This window comes from Phycomyces blakesleeanus, assembly GCF_001638985.1.
Source record: "Phycomyces blakesleeanus NRRL 1555(-) unplaced genomic scaffold PHYBLscaffold_2, whole genome shotgun sequence".
NCBI lineage: Eukaryota > Fungi > Mucoromycota > Mucoromycetes > Mucorales > Phycomycetaceae > Phycomyces > Phycomyces blakesleeanus.
This window is the reverse complement of record NW_017265135.1, coordinates 3,318,882-3,332,848: the sequence shown is the minus strand read 5'-3', so window position 1 is coordinate 3,332,848 and position 13,967 is coordinate 3,318,882. Positions and strand designations below refer to the sequence as shown.

Here is a 13,967-nt window from a genome sequence, read left to right as displayed (position 1 = left end):
ATCATTGGGATAGCCCTCGAATAGCGAGACGAGTCTTGTCAATGCGATCTAGATACTGTTGTGTCAACCGCACTCCTTCGCGTCTACGTTGCCGTGCGGTATCGAATTCAGAAGGACATTCAACCCCATCGAGCGTAATAAGAGCCTGAAGAAGTTTTTCGGACAGGTAGTTACCCATGTCGTGAAGCTTCTTGATGCCTTCCTCATCAGGCTTTTCAGTGGCAGCTGTAGCAACATTCTCTTCCCAGGAACTTATTTGGTCGTCAGAGCCCTTTACCAACTTGTCCAAAACACTTGATATGCGCACAATCAAACCATACTCCTCAGCATTACCAGAAGCTACCTGCTGAACATCCTCTTCCTAAATCACAATTAAATATTAGCACTAGATCCTACCATTACATCAATCCAGACCAATTTGGTACTTACACTAGCTTCTTCACCATTGAGCATAACTACTGCATTTGCATGGATACCCACACTAGTCAAACTTGATGTGTTGTCTTTGATATTGGCTAAAAGAACCTTTATAAATACCTTGTTATTATTCATACAAGCTCTAAGTTATCCTTACCTCCTGAGACTTGAAGGCGCATGGTGGCAATGGGAACATTGGTCATCATCTTGCACTTTTCCTTCAGGTCCTTAACAGTTGCTTCATGTAAGCCTCCCGGAAATTCCTTAAAGTTCATGTCATAACGATGATTCTTCCATGAGAGTACGACCCATGTCTGGCGTTCTTTTTCAGATATCTTGCGATACCCGACAATAGACGCCAAAGTGGCAGTAAAGGCTCTCCAGAGGAAGAGAACTAGTAATACGAGTTGTTGAATTGTGACAGTTATAAGTCTCTTGGACTTTTTTCTCAATTGAAAGAAAATGTGACAAACGGCGTCGATAATGTGCTAAGACGAAAGTGATGAGGAAGCAGAACAGGAAAAGAGGTCTGTCTAAAGAAGGCGGGACTATACACTGAGTTTGAAAACGACGACAGTCCATCTTGGTAAGACCAGTACTTCTTTGACAAGTGTTTTATATCGATTTTTTTGTTGTCACAACCATCGACTTACGTTGGTTATGCAATTAAATTTTTTGTTATAAAAATACTATTTTTTTTCTTTTGCTAGTTCTGTATTGGTGGTGGTGTTGAAATACCGAGTTGAGCACGGAGCGCATCAAGTGGAACATCAAAATGATCTTCAAAGTAAACTGTCATCAAAGGCGTAGCAGAAGCACCTGTTTGAAGAGCCCAGGGCACGTATGTACCAAAGAGTCTCTGTTTCTCTGCCAATGATAGTCGGAGAGGTCCCACTAATGACGATAACATGGTCATCGGAAGCCCAGTTTGTGCCCATTCAAACCATTTTAATGCAATTTCTTCTTCTACTGTTACTCCCAGCCCGGTTAATGTATGAAAGAAATCATGTATTTCCCGGTAGCGCTTCATTACATATGCCAGTTCTTCGTCATCCACAAAGCGTACCTTTTTTTTTGGAAAAAATTCCCCCAATTAAGTTATTAATATTTAGTATTCTTAGGCGTATACGCAAACCTTCAGTTCAATGGATTACATACAGGTGATCTTGTATCGGGTGTTACTCCCTCAGCATCCAGCCAGGACACATAGGCTGCACCAAAGGTGTTTGGTGCACACTCTTTACGCAGTTTATCAAAGTCAATAGTAGAAGTATGTATAGAAGGTCTTTCTCGGAGGATTCTTCTTCCAGAAGAGCTTGATAGCATTTGGTCTCGCATACTGGTCAAGAATCGTCTTCCTGTTGTTTCTCCGAGAGTAGCTACCATGTCTGTGCTCAATTGCAGTTAGCATGAGATTCCTAATAAAATTTTAACAAGAATAACCTACCGCCTCGCAATGGGTTAATCAAGGCCGTAAAGGCTGATCCTACAGCCAGGACTACCTTTTCTGGCGTAGACACAGGTACATGTGTTTCGTAAAGTTTAGTTATTTGTCGATGAGTTGGTGGTGCTGCCGCTAAATAACAGTGAAAAATAAATAAATATAATTAGCAAAAGAAATATAAATAAAACATAAAAATATATTATAAGAAGTGTACCACGCGAATATGCTCTCGCATGAAGTAAGGTACTTGATAGGTGGCGATTCATGGTAAAGAGGGTACGTGGTGCAAATAACACATTAGTATATACTGTTTTTTGAATATGAGTTTGCGTTGAGATGAAAATTAATTTGCGCTGATTTTAAAAGAATATTTACGTCAAGGTAAAAATAGTTATGGGTTGCTTAGTAATAAATTTTTGCGCCAAGAGATTAGAACAAAAAATATAAAATGGGGGTACTCAGCCAGATTGTTTCATCAAATTCTTGTTGAATATTAGCCAATGATATAAATTTGTAGTTGAAAACACCAAAAGATAAAAGTACAAAATTCGTACAAAATTCATAGATTTTTATAGCATTCATAGAATAAGCTTTTGCACATTCTGACTTCTTCTTTGGACCTTTATGCACCTAGACTCTCGAAGAAGTCAAGTGTTCTTTCCTTTGACTCAAGATCTGGCAATACATTGTCGACCTTGTGTAAGTATCTGTTGGCTTGAAGGTTCTGCTCAAGATCCTCCACAGCAGCTATCTTCTCCAACTCTGCATCAACTTCCTCTTCAAGGACTTCTGAAATATTTTTCAACAGCTCATCTGCGCTTGTTGATAAAGATTGTACCAGACTTTTTTTTTCCTTCGCTACAAATTTTCTGATTTTACGCGATTTCTTTAAGGCAGCAACTGTTTGTTGCTTTGCACTGTATTTTGGCATGTTATACGGAGTGAAAGAAGTGTTACATGACTTTGTTGACAGTAAATTCTATGATTTATTAAGGAGAAAGATAAAAACAGTATCGTATTGCATATAAAAAAGTAAGAATTCAGCCAATCAGAGAGCCGTACGTTTTTCGATCAAATTTCGATCAAATTTTGATCGTCGCTATTACAATTTTAGTCCAATAATATTGCGTTCTGAATTTAAAATTTGAGCGATCAACCTGGCTGAGTACCCCCTATTATTATTGTGTAGTGAAGCAAATATAAGTGTAGCCAGACCACATAACATTCAAATCCCGTGACTCAACTAGGCTGTATAAAAATATGAAATTGCAAAATTAATAAAGAAGATAGTCTTTTTCTACAATAACATAGTGCGCTTTATTATCTGGAAGCTTGATGAGAGTTAGCTGTGGTTAACTGGAAGATTCACAGACACATATCAGCCCTACATCCTTTGTAAATCGACCCCTAACATAAGCAACGCAAAACTATTTTTACCTTGACGTAAATATTCTTTTAAAATCAGCGCAAATTAATTTTTGTCTCAACGCAAACTCATATTCAAAAAATAGTAAATGGCAGGAAAGTGAGTGTGAACAGCGGAACGTGATGTCATTGGGTGACTTGCTGTACCCCGGGGGGAGGGTTTCCTTATTATTTTTTGGCTCTTTTCTTTTGGATACCAGTCTCTTAGTTTTTCAACCCCTTTGTAACTCCAGTATGAACGCCATCTTCCGTCGCGCCTACACCACAAAGAGCCTCATTCCCCCTAACTTGGCTGCCTCCACCAAGACAACTGGTGCTGGTCAGGATGCTCAGATTTCCCAGTTGGTCAACTTCTACAAGGTAAAATAATTAACCAGGCTAGCAATAACAACAACAAACAAAAAAGAGGAAGAAGAGGAAGGAGAAAAGTAATTGTCAACTACAATACTTGTCTCAAAATCACAAATTTCTCACTTTACTTTCGATGTTTGTACATTTAGAAATTGCCCAAGGGTGCTGCCCAGGTTGCCAAGCCCTCCGGCCCCTGGGGCCACTACAAGGCTCGTTACATCGATGGTGACAACGCGTCCATGACCCCCATGTTCCATGCTCTCTTTGGTATCTTCGTCATTGGTTACTCCATCGACTATCACTTCCACTTGAGTATGTATTTAAATTCGCGTTGGAGTTTGTTTTGTTTCCACATGTATATTGATGGTATTCCCTTATATAGAGCACCACAAGAACGTGGAGCACCACTAGACGTATTATGCTGGTTTTCTAGCTCTTTTAACAAGTACAATATTGAAGGAGCACTTTTCGAAGTGACTTCTTGTTTCAATCATCCATCGAGACTGCGTTCTTATGATAATGTGAATATTCGATTTTGTGGGAATAAGGAAGGGGAGGGGAAAAGGTGTTGATGATGAAAGTGCTAGTGCTATTTAATGCTATGTACAAATAAAATAATATAGAGAAGTGTAGAGTGAATGAAGCTCAGTCATCAGATTCAGAGAGAACAATTACGGAATTAGAAGAGGATATAGATTCTACATCTGAACCTGAACTCATACCAATATTGGGCTCAATGAATGGATGAACCATACTACCATAATTACTGCTTTCTTCCATTCTTTGCTTGGCAATTTCGCTTAAGTTTCGTTTTGGCTTTGAGACAAGTTTGCCAAATGATTTTTTTTGGCTTTGCCAAGCAATCCACAAATCCTCTCGAATAAGACGAAACCCAGTCTCTGGGATAAGCACCTGCTGTAAGTATTCTAGCGGTGCCTGAGGAGCTGTTAATTCCGCTGTAAGATGCCCAGTGTGTAAATACATTCGACTTAGTACATCCAACATTATTGCAGAACCCCTTGATCCGTAATATCCAGGCTATATATAGCAAGTTTAGTATATTTTGTATATGTATATGTATATATATATATGTCTTGATGTAGTTTTAAATACTTACCAATGTAGCTTCAAACCGTGCCATGACAGCCATAGTACTTCTTGCTTTGTTCATTCCCAAATCCTCGTATGCTTTCAAAGCAGTATCGCGGTACGAACTTTGGGCGGTTCCAAATATAACATCATCCAATTCGTCTTTGAAATCAAGAATACGCTGCTCAAGATTATCAAAGTTGATATTCTCTGGGTAATTTTCTTTTCGACCTTGGGGCTTGATCACTAGTTCAATTTCATGTAAGCGACAGAAGGCATACTGTTCTCTAGTTGATGGCTTCCTCGTCTTTTGTGTCATTGTCCATTGTATAGTTGAATTATCTGATGAATCAGTGAGACATTTTGACTTTCTAAGATTCCTGGAGTTTTGTTCTATTATTTTCAGGGCATCAGCAACTGACTCGGGCAACGGGGACTCAAATGGTTCATGACAATACGGACATTTGAGTACTTTTAGTTGGGTAACAGGTGAATTACTCAAAGCTTTTTTCTGTATTGAGTAACTGACAGAGGAGGAGAATGACCCAGTAGATCTATTACGGCGAAGTTTAGAAGGCTTAGGCATATGAAGCTCAGGGCGAGTATTCTCATTTCTTGATTCATTGGCTGTTGGTGTGGATGGCTCTTCTTCAGCTTTGTTTTCGTCTTCGTCTTCGCTTTCAGATTCCATTATCAGTTTACGTTTGTGTGTACTCTCAAATTGTGGTTTCTTAGAGAAATATTTGCTTGTTAAGTGTTTATCATGATTAGTGTGTCTTTTAGGTACAAGTAGTGATACATGATCCATATTATTATCGTAATCTTCCCGGGAGATACTCTTAAGTTCTTTTGGAGCCTTTTGAGATGAGAACCCTTTTCCTTTTTTGGTAAAGAGTGTTCGCTTTAACTTTGGATTTTGCTGGTATAACTGGGTAGATTCTTCATTATCGAGGTAATGTGTGTCTAGACCATGTTTGGATGAATCCTCTAAAGTAACACTCTGACTTATAAAGTCCTGAAGATATTCCGGTATATCATTCTCTGATGATGCATATGTTTTCCAAATATCCTCCTCATTATCAAGTTCCTCTTTTAAATGCTTGCTTCCCGATCTTCTTCTGCAGTACTTGCTAAAATATGGAGAAGACTGGTCATCCGTGGTGTAAGTATTGTCTGTATTTATATTTCGGGACGTTCTATAAGGCTGATCGATTATCTGAACGTCATCGTCACTGACATCTTGCAATTCAGTACGTCCATATGTTCCTAGATATGGGCTATAGTCTTTGTTACTGGTTCGACCATCCACACTAAATCTTTCAGTTTTGGAGGTTTTGACGGCTTGGCCATCGTTAGAATGACACTTTTTTTGATTGGAGTCTTCAGAGATATTAAATAAAATTGATGAATTTTTTCTTTTATAAAATTCTTCATCGGATGTATCTCTGGATAGAGATTGTCCTTTGGGACGAGTTTCTTTGTACGTACTGTTGTATTTACCCAGAGAAAGCATCTCCTTGGGTTTCTTCATCAAAGACGACTGCAAATCGCAGTAGCTGCCAGTAGCAGCTGCCTTGCTAAAGAGGTCGAAAACCTTGGTACTACTATTGGCCTTCGTTCTTGACACTTGAGGTAATTTCTCACTAGATCTAACTTTGTTTTGAGAGGAATCATGATCCTGTTTGTTTACAGGATCATTACTATTGATTGGAAAATGATGTGTAGTGGATCGGGTAGTATTCGGATTTTTCTTTGGCTTCAATGAGTTTACATTAGGGCCTCTTTTTGCTATAGAGGGCATAAAGTCCTCATCCTCAATATATATAGATGAGAGATCATGCGGTCCAGATCGATGTTTCCCTTGTCTGTTGGTAAATGGGTTTCTAGTACTCATGAGAAGACAGAGAGGACAAGCCACTTTTTGCTGCGAGACTATTTGAACTATGCGTGGTTTTAATGAATAATTATGCTCCTTGAAAAAAGAGTCTAAAGCCGATGATTATTGTTAAGGGTTATTTGTATAAAGAAAGAAAAAAGCATGCCAAATGTATAAATTCATTGAGAATTTTGACAAATTTGTTTCGTTTTTTTTATTGATAAGAATCCGATGGACTGAGGAAGTATATTCAGGATACTAGATTTTATCACCCATCAAAAGGTACACTAATAGGCATGAACTGGAGAAAGTTAAGAGATCTAGTCAGATAAAAACATCTTTTTTTTTGTATAATAAAAGACTATTATTTAAAGCATAATCACCTTCTTGGTCTCTCTCCATGTATTCAACATAGTCTTTGTTGTCCAAAGCACTGACATGCTCATCGGGTAAGGACACAATCAGGCCTCTCGAGCCAGTCTTGATCTCGTAAATGATTTTACCGCCGGCTGCTTTGACATCAGCCCGGGCCTTCTTAATCTTTTCATCGGTCACTGGCTTTGTGATAGCGACAATGTAGTCTGTGAAACCCTCTATAGTAATGGTGAGATAGGGCTGATGGTAGATGAGGTGTGATTACCTTCGGCAGACACTACGAATGCAAACAAAGAGAGGATAACAATAAGGGTAGTGAATAAGCGTGCGAAATGCATAATGGTGTTGAATAAAAGCCAAGAGAAATGGCCGTCTGACTGGAAACTTGTTTTGTCTGTCTAGTCACGAGACTGCCGCACGTTTTTGTACAAAGAACTTGCATTTAATTGTCTTTGGTATTAATTATATATATATATTGACTTTATCTTATTGAAAATGGTTGTAAAACTTTTATTAAAAGAGTATATTTTGTAACTAATATTGATTTTCCAAAGCCAAAAAAAAACATAAGCTGATAAGGAGGTTTTCTGTATATATGATGAAAATGAGGTATAGGAGATATGCAACAAACACTAGATAATTTAAAGTGGAGCTATCAAACATACAACAGATTACTGGGTAAATTTTAACACCTGCAAAAAAATGGAACTGGAAAGATAAATAATAAGACGTATTTGGTTGAATGTCCTGGTAATATTGCTTCATCTGGTATCATAGGAGAGAGTAATAATAAAATAAATATAATTACGGTAAAAATGAGTATATTCCAGCTGTCAAAACTGTTGCAGAAAATCCCATTATGCTTTTCGATGGCCCAAAAAAAACCAAATAGAAAAATCAAAGGTTCATACAGGTAACAATAGTTAAACTACAAATATATTTTTCAGAACTATTTTTTTAAAAGCTAGGATTTAAAGCTGGAGGACCTTGATTTACATACAAAACTGTCATATATTTTCTGATTTCATATCCTCTATTCCAAAGGAAGAGGGTGGACTCAAGCCTCACTGGTTTACAAATAGAGTAAAAATAAATAAATAAAAAATATTTAGGTGCTTGTCGCAGAGGGTGTCCATCGGCCCATTTTTATATCTCCATCTTAACAACACACCCCATGTTAGCCAACATATTAGTGGTGATCTTTTTTTAACACTCAGAAATAAATCCATTCTTCTCTAGGTGGAAGTAGCTTGGACCACCGAATATACTCATAATCATCGATGAAGACAGTTATATCTTATATCTTCAACATATAGTCGATTGTATATCAATACATGTCTTTGACCCCAATAATAGTAATATATATCCCACTTTTATAAAGTTTGATGATTTTTATCATCAGCCTAAACATCTTAAATCTTAGACAGTATTCCAAAGCTGTTAATTACGCTCAAACGATCAAGAGAAATAGAAAAATGGATGTAGCCGCTTAATAATTACTTGAGACCTTTTAAATGTTAGAAACATTACTAGCAGCACCATTCGTTAAGTAATACAATATTTAATATGGAGGGGTCGAGGGAATTCTTCAAAGGATTTAGGAACAATATTCTCACTGAAAAATAAAATAAAAATTAGCCATATCAACTTGTACATAGACATGGATAATCTTACTAGAATGTACCATATCCACTCGGAAAGGATAATAAAGTCTTTGATCTAGTCTTCTAGCTAAAATGTTGTAGAATAATATCTACAATAAAAATCAAGTGAAATATACGTGCAAGAAATAAACGACTAGGTAGTCAAGGCTATTGAACGTTTGGCTAACAAAAAATCATTTAGAGTTGGAACCTTGAAAGTATATACTTCTCTTGTCAAATAGATATTATGAGCCCAGTATTCTGCAGGGGCACAGTAATTAAGTAAACCTTTTTTTTTTACCATAAATAGTTAAGAATAGACAAAGCTTATAAAATCATAGAGGTTGAGATGTGTTAAGAGTAAATCTTGTGAATAAACTCATCAATTCTATTCAATGTGTTCGAGTAATTGTGATTGGCAAGAGAAAGAAAAAAGAGGGCTCAGTAGTATACCAAAAGATTTGAAAATGAATAGCCATTTCGGAAAATACGCCACCATTACTATACTGTATTTTCACACATTTGAATTTTATTTTCACATAAAATTATTTTTAGAATATTGAAAGAAGTGGTTTTTCAACATTACTGTGAGGGGGAAAAGTCATATAACGATAGATCAACCTTAATTACTAGACTTCTTTACCTTTTCTTTTACAGAGTTTTAATATATTTGGTGAGATTATCCTTATAACTTTGTGTGAATAATTTGTGAAAATAAAGTAGATTACGACACACATTCCGGAGAGTGGAGTATGACTTCTAGAAACAGATGGCAATGATTTTGGTTCGTTGAAACCTTATTTCAAGAAATACTCTTATTTTGGTTATTTGACCCTTTACTATGCATATATTTAAGCATAAAAGTATATCTGTAGAACTGTATCCGAGATTCTGAAACGAAATACATTTAATGGTGTGTAATGGCAATGATAATTTGATTATGATTTACTATTTTCAATATTCCATACAGATACATGTTTTTTTTTGGTTTTTTGAAATGATTTGTTCATATTTGACCTGTCTTCTTTACATTTCAATGTCATTGACGTTTTGAAAGTAAGAGAGAGGTTGATTATATTACAGGAGAATGTATGTTTTCATACTCCAGAAGGAAATGTAAGCCATGAGTTCAATAAGTAAGAGATCAGAGGGTAAAGAAATAAGATCAAGAGATAAGAGATCAAAGGGTAAATAAGAAAGTGTAAAGACAAATGATAAAAAGAGAGGAAGAGAAAAGTAAAGGTAAAGGTAAAGGTAAAGGTAAAGGAGGAATCTATACAGAATAATAATAGAAAATCATAATTTTTTGTTTTGCTTTATAGCAAACCCATATTTCTTAGACTGGTTTGGAGCACAATATCATTAACGGCAGACATGACAAACTTGATCTGCTCAGTATCAGTCGCGCATGTAAAGTGGGAATAGATCTGCTTGTCGGGAGATGTGTTTAGCAGAGTAAAGCGAGACATAAGGTATTGACTGGCTTGATTATAGTCAGCACCGCCTATATAAGGAATATTGAGAGAGAGATATATAAAAGTAAAAGATGTTAATTGACACCAAAAATAAATGAGATACAGTATTAGTAAATTACCCTTGTAATCAGGGAAATAGTGTTCGAGAGGGCTTAGTGGAAGCTTTTGTTTAAAGAGATCAGTCTTGTTGAGGAACAATATTGTTGATGTCTTGGAGAACCACCGAGAGTTGCAGATTGATTCAAATAGTGTCAAGGCTTCTTGCATACGGTTAACAGTTTCATCTTCAAGCAAGACTTGGTCATATTCGCTGATAGCCACCAAGAAGATAATAGAAGTTACATTCTCAAAGCAATGGATCCATTTCTTACGCTCAGATCTCTGTCCTCCCACATCAAACATTCTATAGGTCAGGTCGCCCAAAACAAACTTTGTTTCTGTGATACCCGTTGTCTTTACACGAGATCGGAGGACGTCTTGGTCGCTCGGGAGGTATTGCGGGTCACCAATACGGTCCATGCATTCAAAGTAACTAGATAATTATTTCTGTTTTAAAAAAAGTGTATCAAGGGATCAGGATCGGGTAACCTACTAAGATGCAGAATCGTTGAGCTGATATTCATTGCTTCTATTGAATGTCTCCTGGATGCCGCCATCTGTCCACAGAGCAACAATTGCCCTGGCAATATCATCTGGCATCACGTACAAATCCATTTGGCTTGGCTGAACTTTGATGTTTTCTTTGTGGCCACGATTGGCTGGGTTCTCGAGTTGAATTCCAAGTGTCTCCATTGCCTCGACAATTACACTCATAGATTGAATTGTATTACTGTATATGATCTCACGATAATTCATACGTTCGTCAGGAGAGAAGCCACCATCGTGGATCAGTTTCATCTGTTTTAAGATGGTTGATTTTCCAGATTCACCAGCACCTAAAGAAGAAAAAATGTAACCAATCAATCAATCAACTCAACTCAACTTTTTTTTCTGTTGTATTGGCCGTCAAGTTTCTGCTACAGATATGTATTGAGACTGATTGCTTACCGAGTAAGAGAAGCTTGACTTCGTTTTGTTGATTCATTTTCTCCATTCGAAGCTGGTCCTCAATCTGATCGTTACGCAATTTTCCAGTACCGTCCTGGGCCTCGACAGACGCACAGCAACCCATGGTGATGATACTTGGTATTTCTGAGAGAAAGGAATCAAAATATCAAATACAAAGGTTTAGAAATATATACACAATTATTGATAGATACATATAATTAAAAATGTATAAAAAAGGCATATGAAATTTACAAAATAAATATTAAAATAAAAAAAAGGGGGGGAAGTGAGGGTGGGGAGTTTTTAAAGATAGTCTTTTTTTTTGAAGGCAGTCAAGGTTTTTGGTCATCTCAGAAGTTTGGTGATGAGAGTTTGGTCGAATGAATTTCTTTTTTTACTTACAAGAAGAGAAGAAAGAGAAAGGAAAAGAAGACGTGTGAGTACGAGCAGAAGAGAAAGAGAAAGAAAGAGAAAAGAAAGAAGAGGCCAGGAATGGATAGGGAAATAGTAGACAGCGGATAGCTAATATAAATTGAAGAAAGAAGCTTGCATGCGGGCATCAAAACACAGGCAACACAAGCAAATAAAAACTGACTGTAAAGAAGCCTTGAGCCTCGCTGGAATATTTGGCACAAGATAAGATTGAGACACTGTAAAAAAATGTGCTTTGTGAGAATATTATAGTTCACTTCACTAAATCTGTCATTGTTTTTTTTTGGTACGATAAATACGATAGATCCAAATGTTTGAACCTCTTTAAGCTTGATACATGTATTTTGTAGTAGATGCAATGTAGAAAGTACACATATATGCGTATCTAATCAAACCTTGTAAGAAGGTGTGTAGCCATCGCAATTTACCATATTTTATTTGCTGTACTTTTTAGAAATAATTAATATACTTATACTTCTTTGACCAGGACAGCACGTTGTTCGAGTGCCGAACCCCCCAATAATAATAAGTCAAATACAAATGCTAGTATCAGACGATTAAAATGATTTTTACTTTACAGCTTGTTAAGCATGAGTGCTTCCTTTGACGTCATATAAAGCACGTTTTTAAGAACTAGAATAAGAGCTTTGTGCGAAACAGAGGGGTTAAATTGGAAAGCCAGTGTATGATAATATGGCTAATAGAGAATAAATATTCATCTGGTCTCTTTATAGAAAACCAGGCTGATTTATTTAGATTTCACGTCTGCCCACCGACTTTGTTCAACTTGGAAAATAAGAAGCAAAGATTGGTTTCAACCCAAACGTCGTGTTACATTCAACAGAACATATATATATATATTTATTTATTTATATAAAAGCCAGACATCTTGGTCTCCACCAGCGATCCCCATCGGTTGCACTAGCAGTCAAATTTATTCCAAGTTTTCGCTTGTGCCCATCCTCGGTAAGCCACCACCAAACTACTTTAGCAGACAAATTTATATGTATGTATATACTTTTCAAGCGGGGTATTCTTTTTTTCTTTTTTTCTTTAAATAAATAAATGCATATATTTATATGTAGGTATTAATCATTACAGGCTACACCGCCTTGTCCAAGTCCTACTGCTTTCTCTACCACTTCCCGCATAAGATCAACAAGCGTAGAGCATGTCAAAATTAACAATGCCTCAAATAACTCAGATCCATCTACTGCTGCCACTATCTTCCGATCAACTAGCAGACGGCCTAACTGGATAAAGTATCCCATTCCATGGCTCTTAAACTCTGCAACCCGACGCCATCCTCTTCCTTCGTCTTCTTCGCTATCCAGGTAAAGAGGTCTTATGTCACACACCATGTCGTGAGATATAAGACTGGGTCTTTTCCAGCGTACACGATTACCCTCATACCGGGTTTCATAAACAAACAGAAAGTTGGATTTGGTCTTGTTTTCTAGTCCGTCGCTTTTGAGACTAGCTTCGTTTCCTTCACTATAATCTCCCCATTCGAGCGTAATCTCCTTTTGGTGCGCTCGCCGTCGGGCCTCTACAATCTTGGTCGCTTCACTTGGAGCCTTCTTGTCGCTAGCACGATAAAGAATATTCTCAAATCCCCATGCATAAGAGTATTGCTGTACCTTGAGGTACACAAGTCTTTTGGTATAATGGTTATAAATATCATGGAGGTGTGGTCGGACTAGGGAGTGCTTCCGCATATCGAATACCAAAACCTCTGTTTTAGGGCGTTTCTTTAGACTCAAACGGCTACCTAAAGGTAAATTACTGGAACTTGTGTTTGTGGTACTGCTAGTAGTGGAGCTTGCAAGACTGGCCGAACTCTCATTCCAAGAGAGTGATTCATTAGGCTGCATGACAAATCCAGGTTGGCTGGAGTGTGTAGCAGGCCTAGGGTGTTGTTTTTCGGCGTAGGGTGGGGGAGGGGTATTTGGTTCATGATCCTTGGTCTCATTTAATGTCTCCATAATAATGTTGGGTCGATCGGTAATGGTAATGACCGGAGGTGAAATTGTCACGGAATCTTCAAGTTGGTTTGGGATTTCGGTTGGGCTTGGAGGATTATGTTGATCTGGCTCTTCATACGCGTTTGGTTTTTCATAGATTGGGGAATCCAAGGCATTAGGTTTTTGGAGTGTGTTTTTGGTATTTTGCATGATACAAGAAAGATAAAGGTGGAGAAAGAGGAGTGAGTACGAATTAGTTGGTGTGACCAATAGAAAACAGTATCTCAGCAATCAAGGGGGGAGGAGGGGGAGGAGAAGAAAAAAAAAGAAGAGGGAGGGAAGAATAGTTTAGTAACCATATCTTCTTTTTTTGGTTTATCCAATACTTTTATCTTTTTCTTTTTCTTTTACAATTACCATTACCATTAC

General features: G+C 37.3%; 7 protein-coding genes across 7 annotated transcripts; 1 reads left to right on the top strand and 6 right to left on the bottom strand.

Moving 5' to 3' along the window:
• Position 1: 1 nt before the first annotated feature.
• Positions 2 to 999, bottom strand: PHYBLDRAFT_59175 (hypothetical protein; the record flags this gene model as incomplete). Its single annotated transcript, XM_018440447.1, has 4 exons — positions 2 to 361; positions 430 to 515; positions 575 to 811; positions 972 to 999. 4 exons carry the CDS (start codon positions 997 to 999, stop codon positions 2 to 4), a joined length of 711 nt encoding a protein of 236 aa, XP_018298168.1.
• A 124-nt stretch (positions 1,000 to 1,123) lies between these two features.
• Positions 1,124 to 2,127, bottom strand: PHYBLDRAFT_140140 (hypothetical protein; the record flags this gene model as incomplete). The annotated part of the gene is made up of 4 exons (XM_018430335.1): positions 1,124 to 1,483; positions 1,576 to 1,805; positions 1,865 to 1,993; positions 2,076 to 2,127. 4 exons carry the CDS (start codon positions 2,125 to 2,127, stop codon positions 1,124 to 1,126), a joined length of 771 nt encoding a protein of 256 aa, XP_018298167.1.
• Positions 2,128 to 2,483: 356 nt separating this feature from the next.
• Positions 2,484 to 2,792, bottom strand: PHYBLDRAFT_140139 (hypothetical protein; the record flags this gene model as incomplete). The annotated part of the gene is made up of 1 exon (XM_018430334.1): positions 2,484 to 2,792. One exon carries the CDS (start codon positions 2,790 to 2,792, stop codon positions 2,484 to 2,486), a length of 309 nt encoding a protein of 102 aa, XP_018298166.1.
• Positions 2,793 to 3,520: 728 nt separating this feature from the next.
• ATP17_2 (ATP synthase F0 subcomplex subunit F ATP17) lies at positions 3,521 to 4,132 on the top strand (the record flags this gene model as incomplete). Its single annotated transcript, XM_018429364.1, has 3 exons — positions 3,521 to 3,646; positions 3,787 to 3,949; positions 4,020 to 4,132. The coding sequence occupies 3 exons, from the start codon at positions 3,521 to 3,523 to the stop codon at positions 4,046 to 4,048; spliced, it is 318 nt and encodes a 105-aa protein (XP_018298165.1). The 3' UTR covers positions 4,049 to 4,132.
• Positions 4,133 to 6,860: 2,728 nt separating this feature from the next.
• Positions 6,861 to 7,315, bottom strand: PHYBLDRAFT_59171 (hypothetical protein; the record flags this gene model as incomplete). Its single annotated transcript, XM_018440446.1, has 3 exons — positions 6,861 to 6,922; positions 6,986 to 7,195; positions 7,243 to 7,315. 3 exons carry the CDS (start codon positions 7,313 to 7,315, stop codon positions 6,861 to 6,863), a joined length of 345 nt encoding a protein of 114 aa, XP_018298164.1.
• A 2,224-nt stretch (positions 7,316 to 9,539) lies between these two features.
• gpa3 (G protein alpha subunit) lies at positions 9,540 to 11,565 on the bottom strand. The gene is made up of 5 exons (XM_018443010.1): positions 11,545 to 11,565; positions 11,143 to 11,286; positions 10,688 to 11,030; positions 10,215 to 10,627; positions 9,540 to 10,124 (listed from the first exon to the last, which is right to left on the bottom strand). The coding sequence occupies exons 2-5, from the start codon at positions 11,264 to 11,266 to the stop codon at positions 9,937 to 9,939; spliced, it is 1,068 nt and encodes a 355-aa protein (XP_018298163.1). The 5' UTR covers positions 11,267 to 11,286; positions 11,545 to 11,565; the 3' UTR covers positions 9,540 to 9,936.
• Positions 11,566 to 12,662: 1,097 nt separating this feature from the next.
• Positions 12,663 to 13,748, bottom strand: PHYBLDRAFT_163169 (hypothetical protein; the record flags this gene model as incomplete). Its single annotated transcript, XM_018434749.1, has 1 exon — positions 12,663 to 13,748. The coding sequence occupies one exon, from the start codon at positions 13,746 to 13,748 to the stop codon at positions 12,663 to 12,665; it is 1,086 nt and encodes a 361-aa protein (XP_018298162.1).
• Between the last annotated feature and the right edge of the window lie 219 nt (positions 13,749 to 13,967).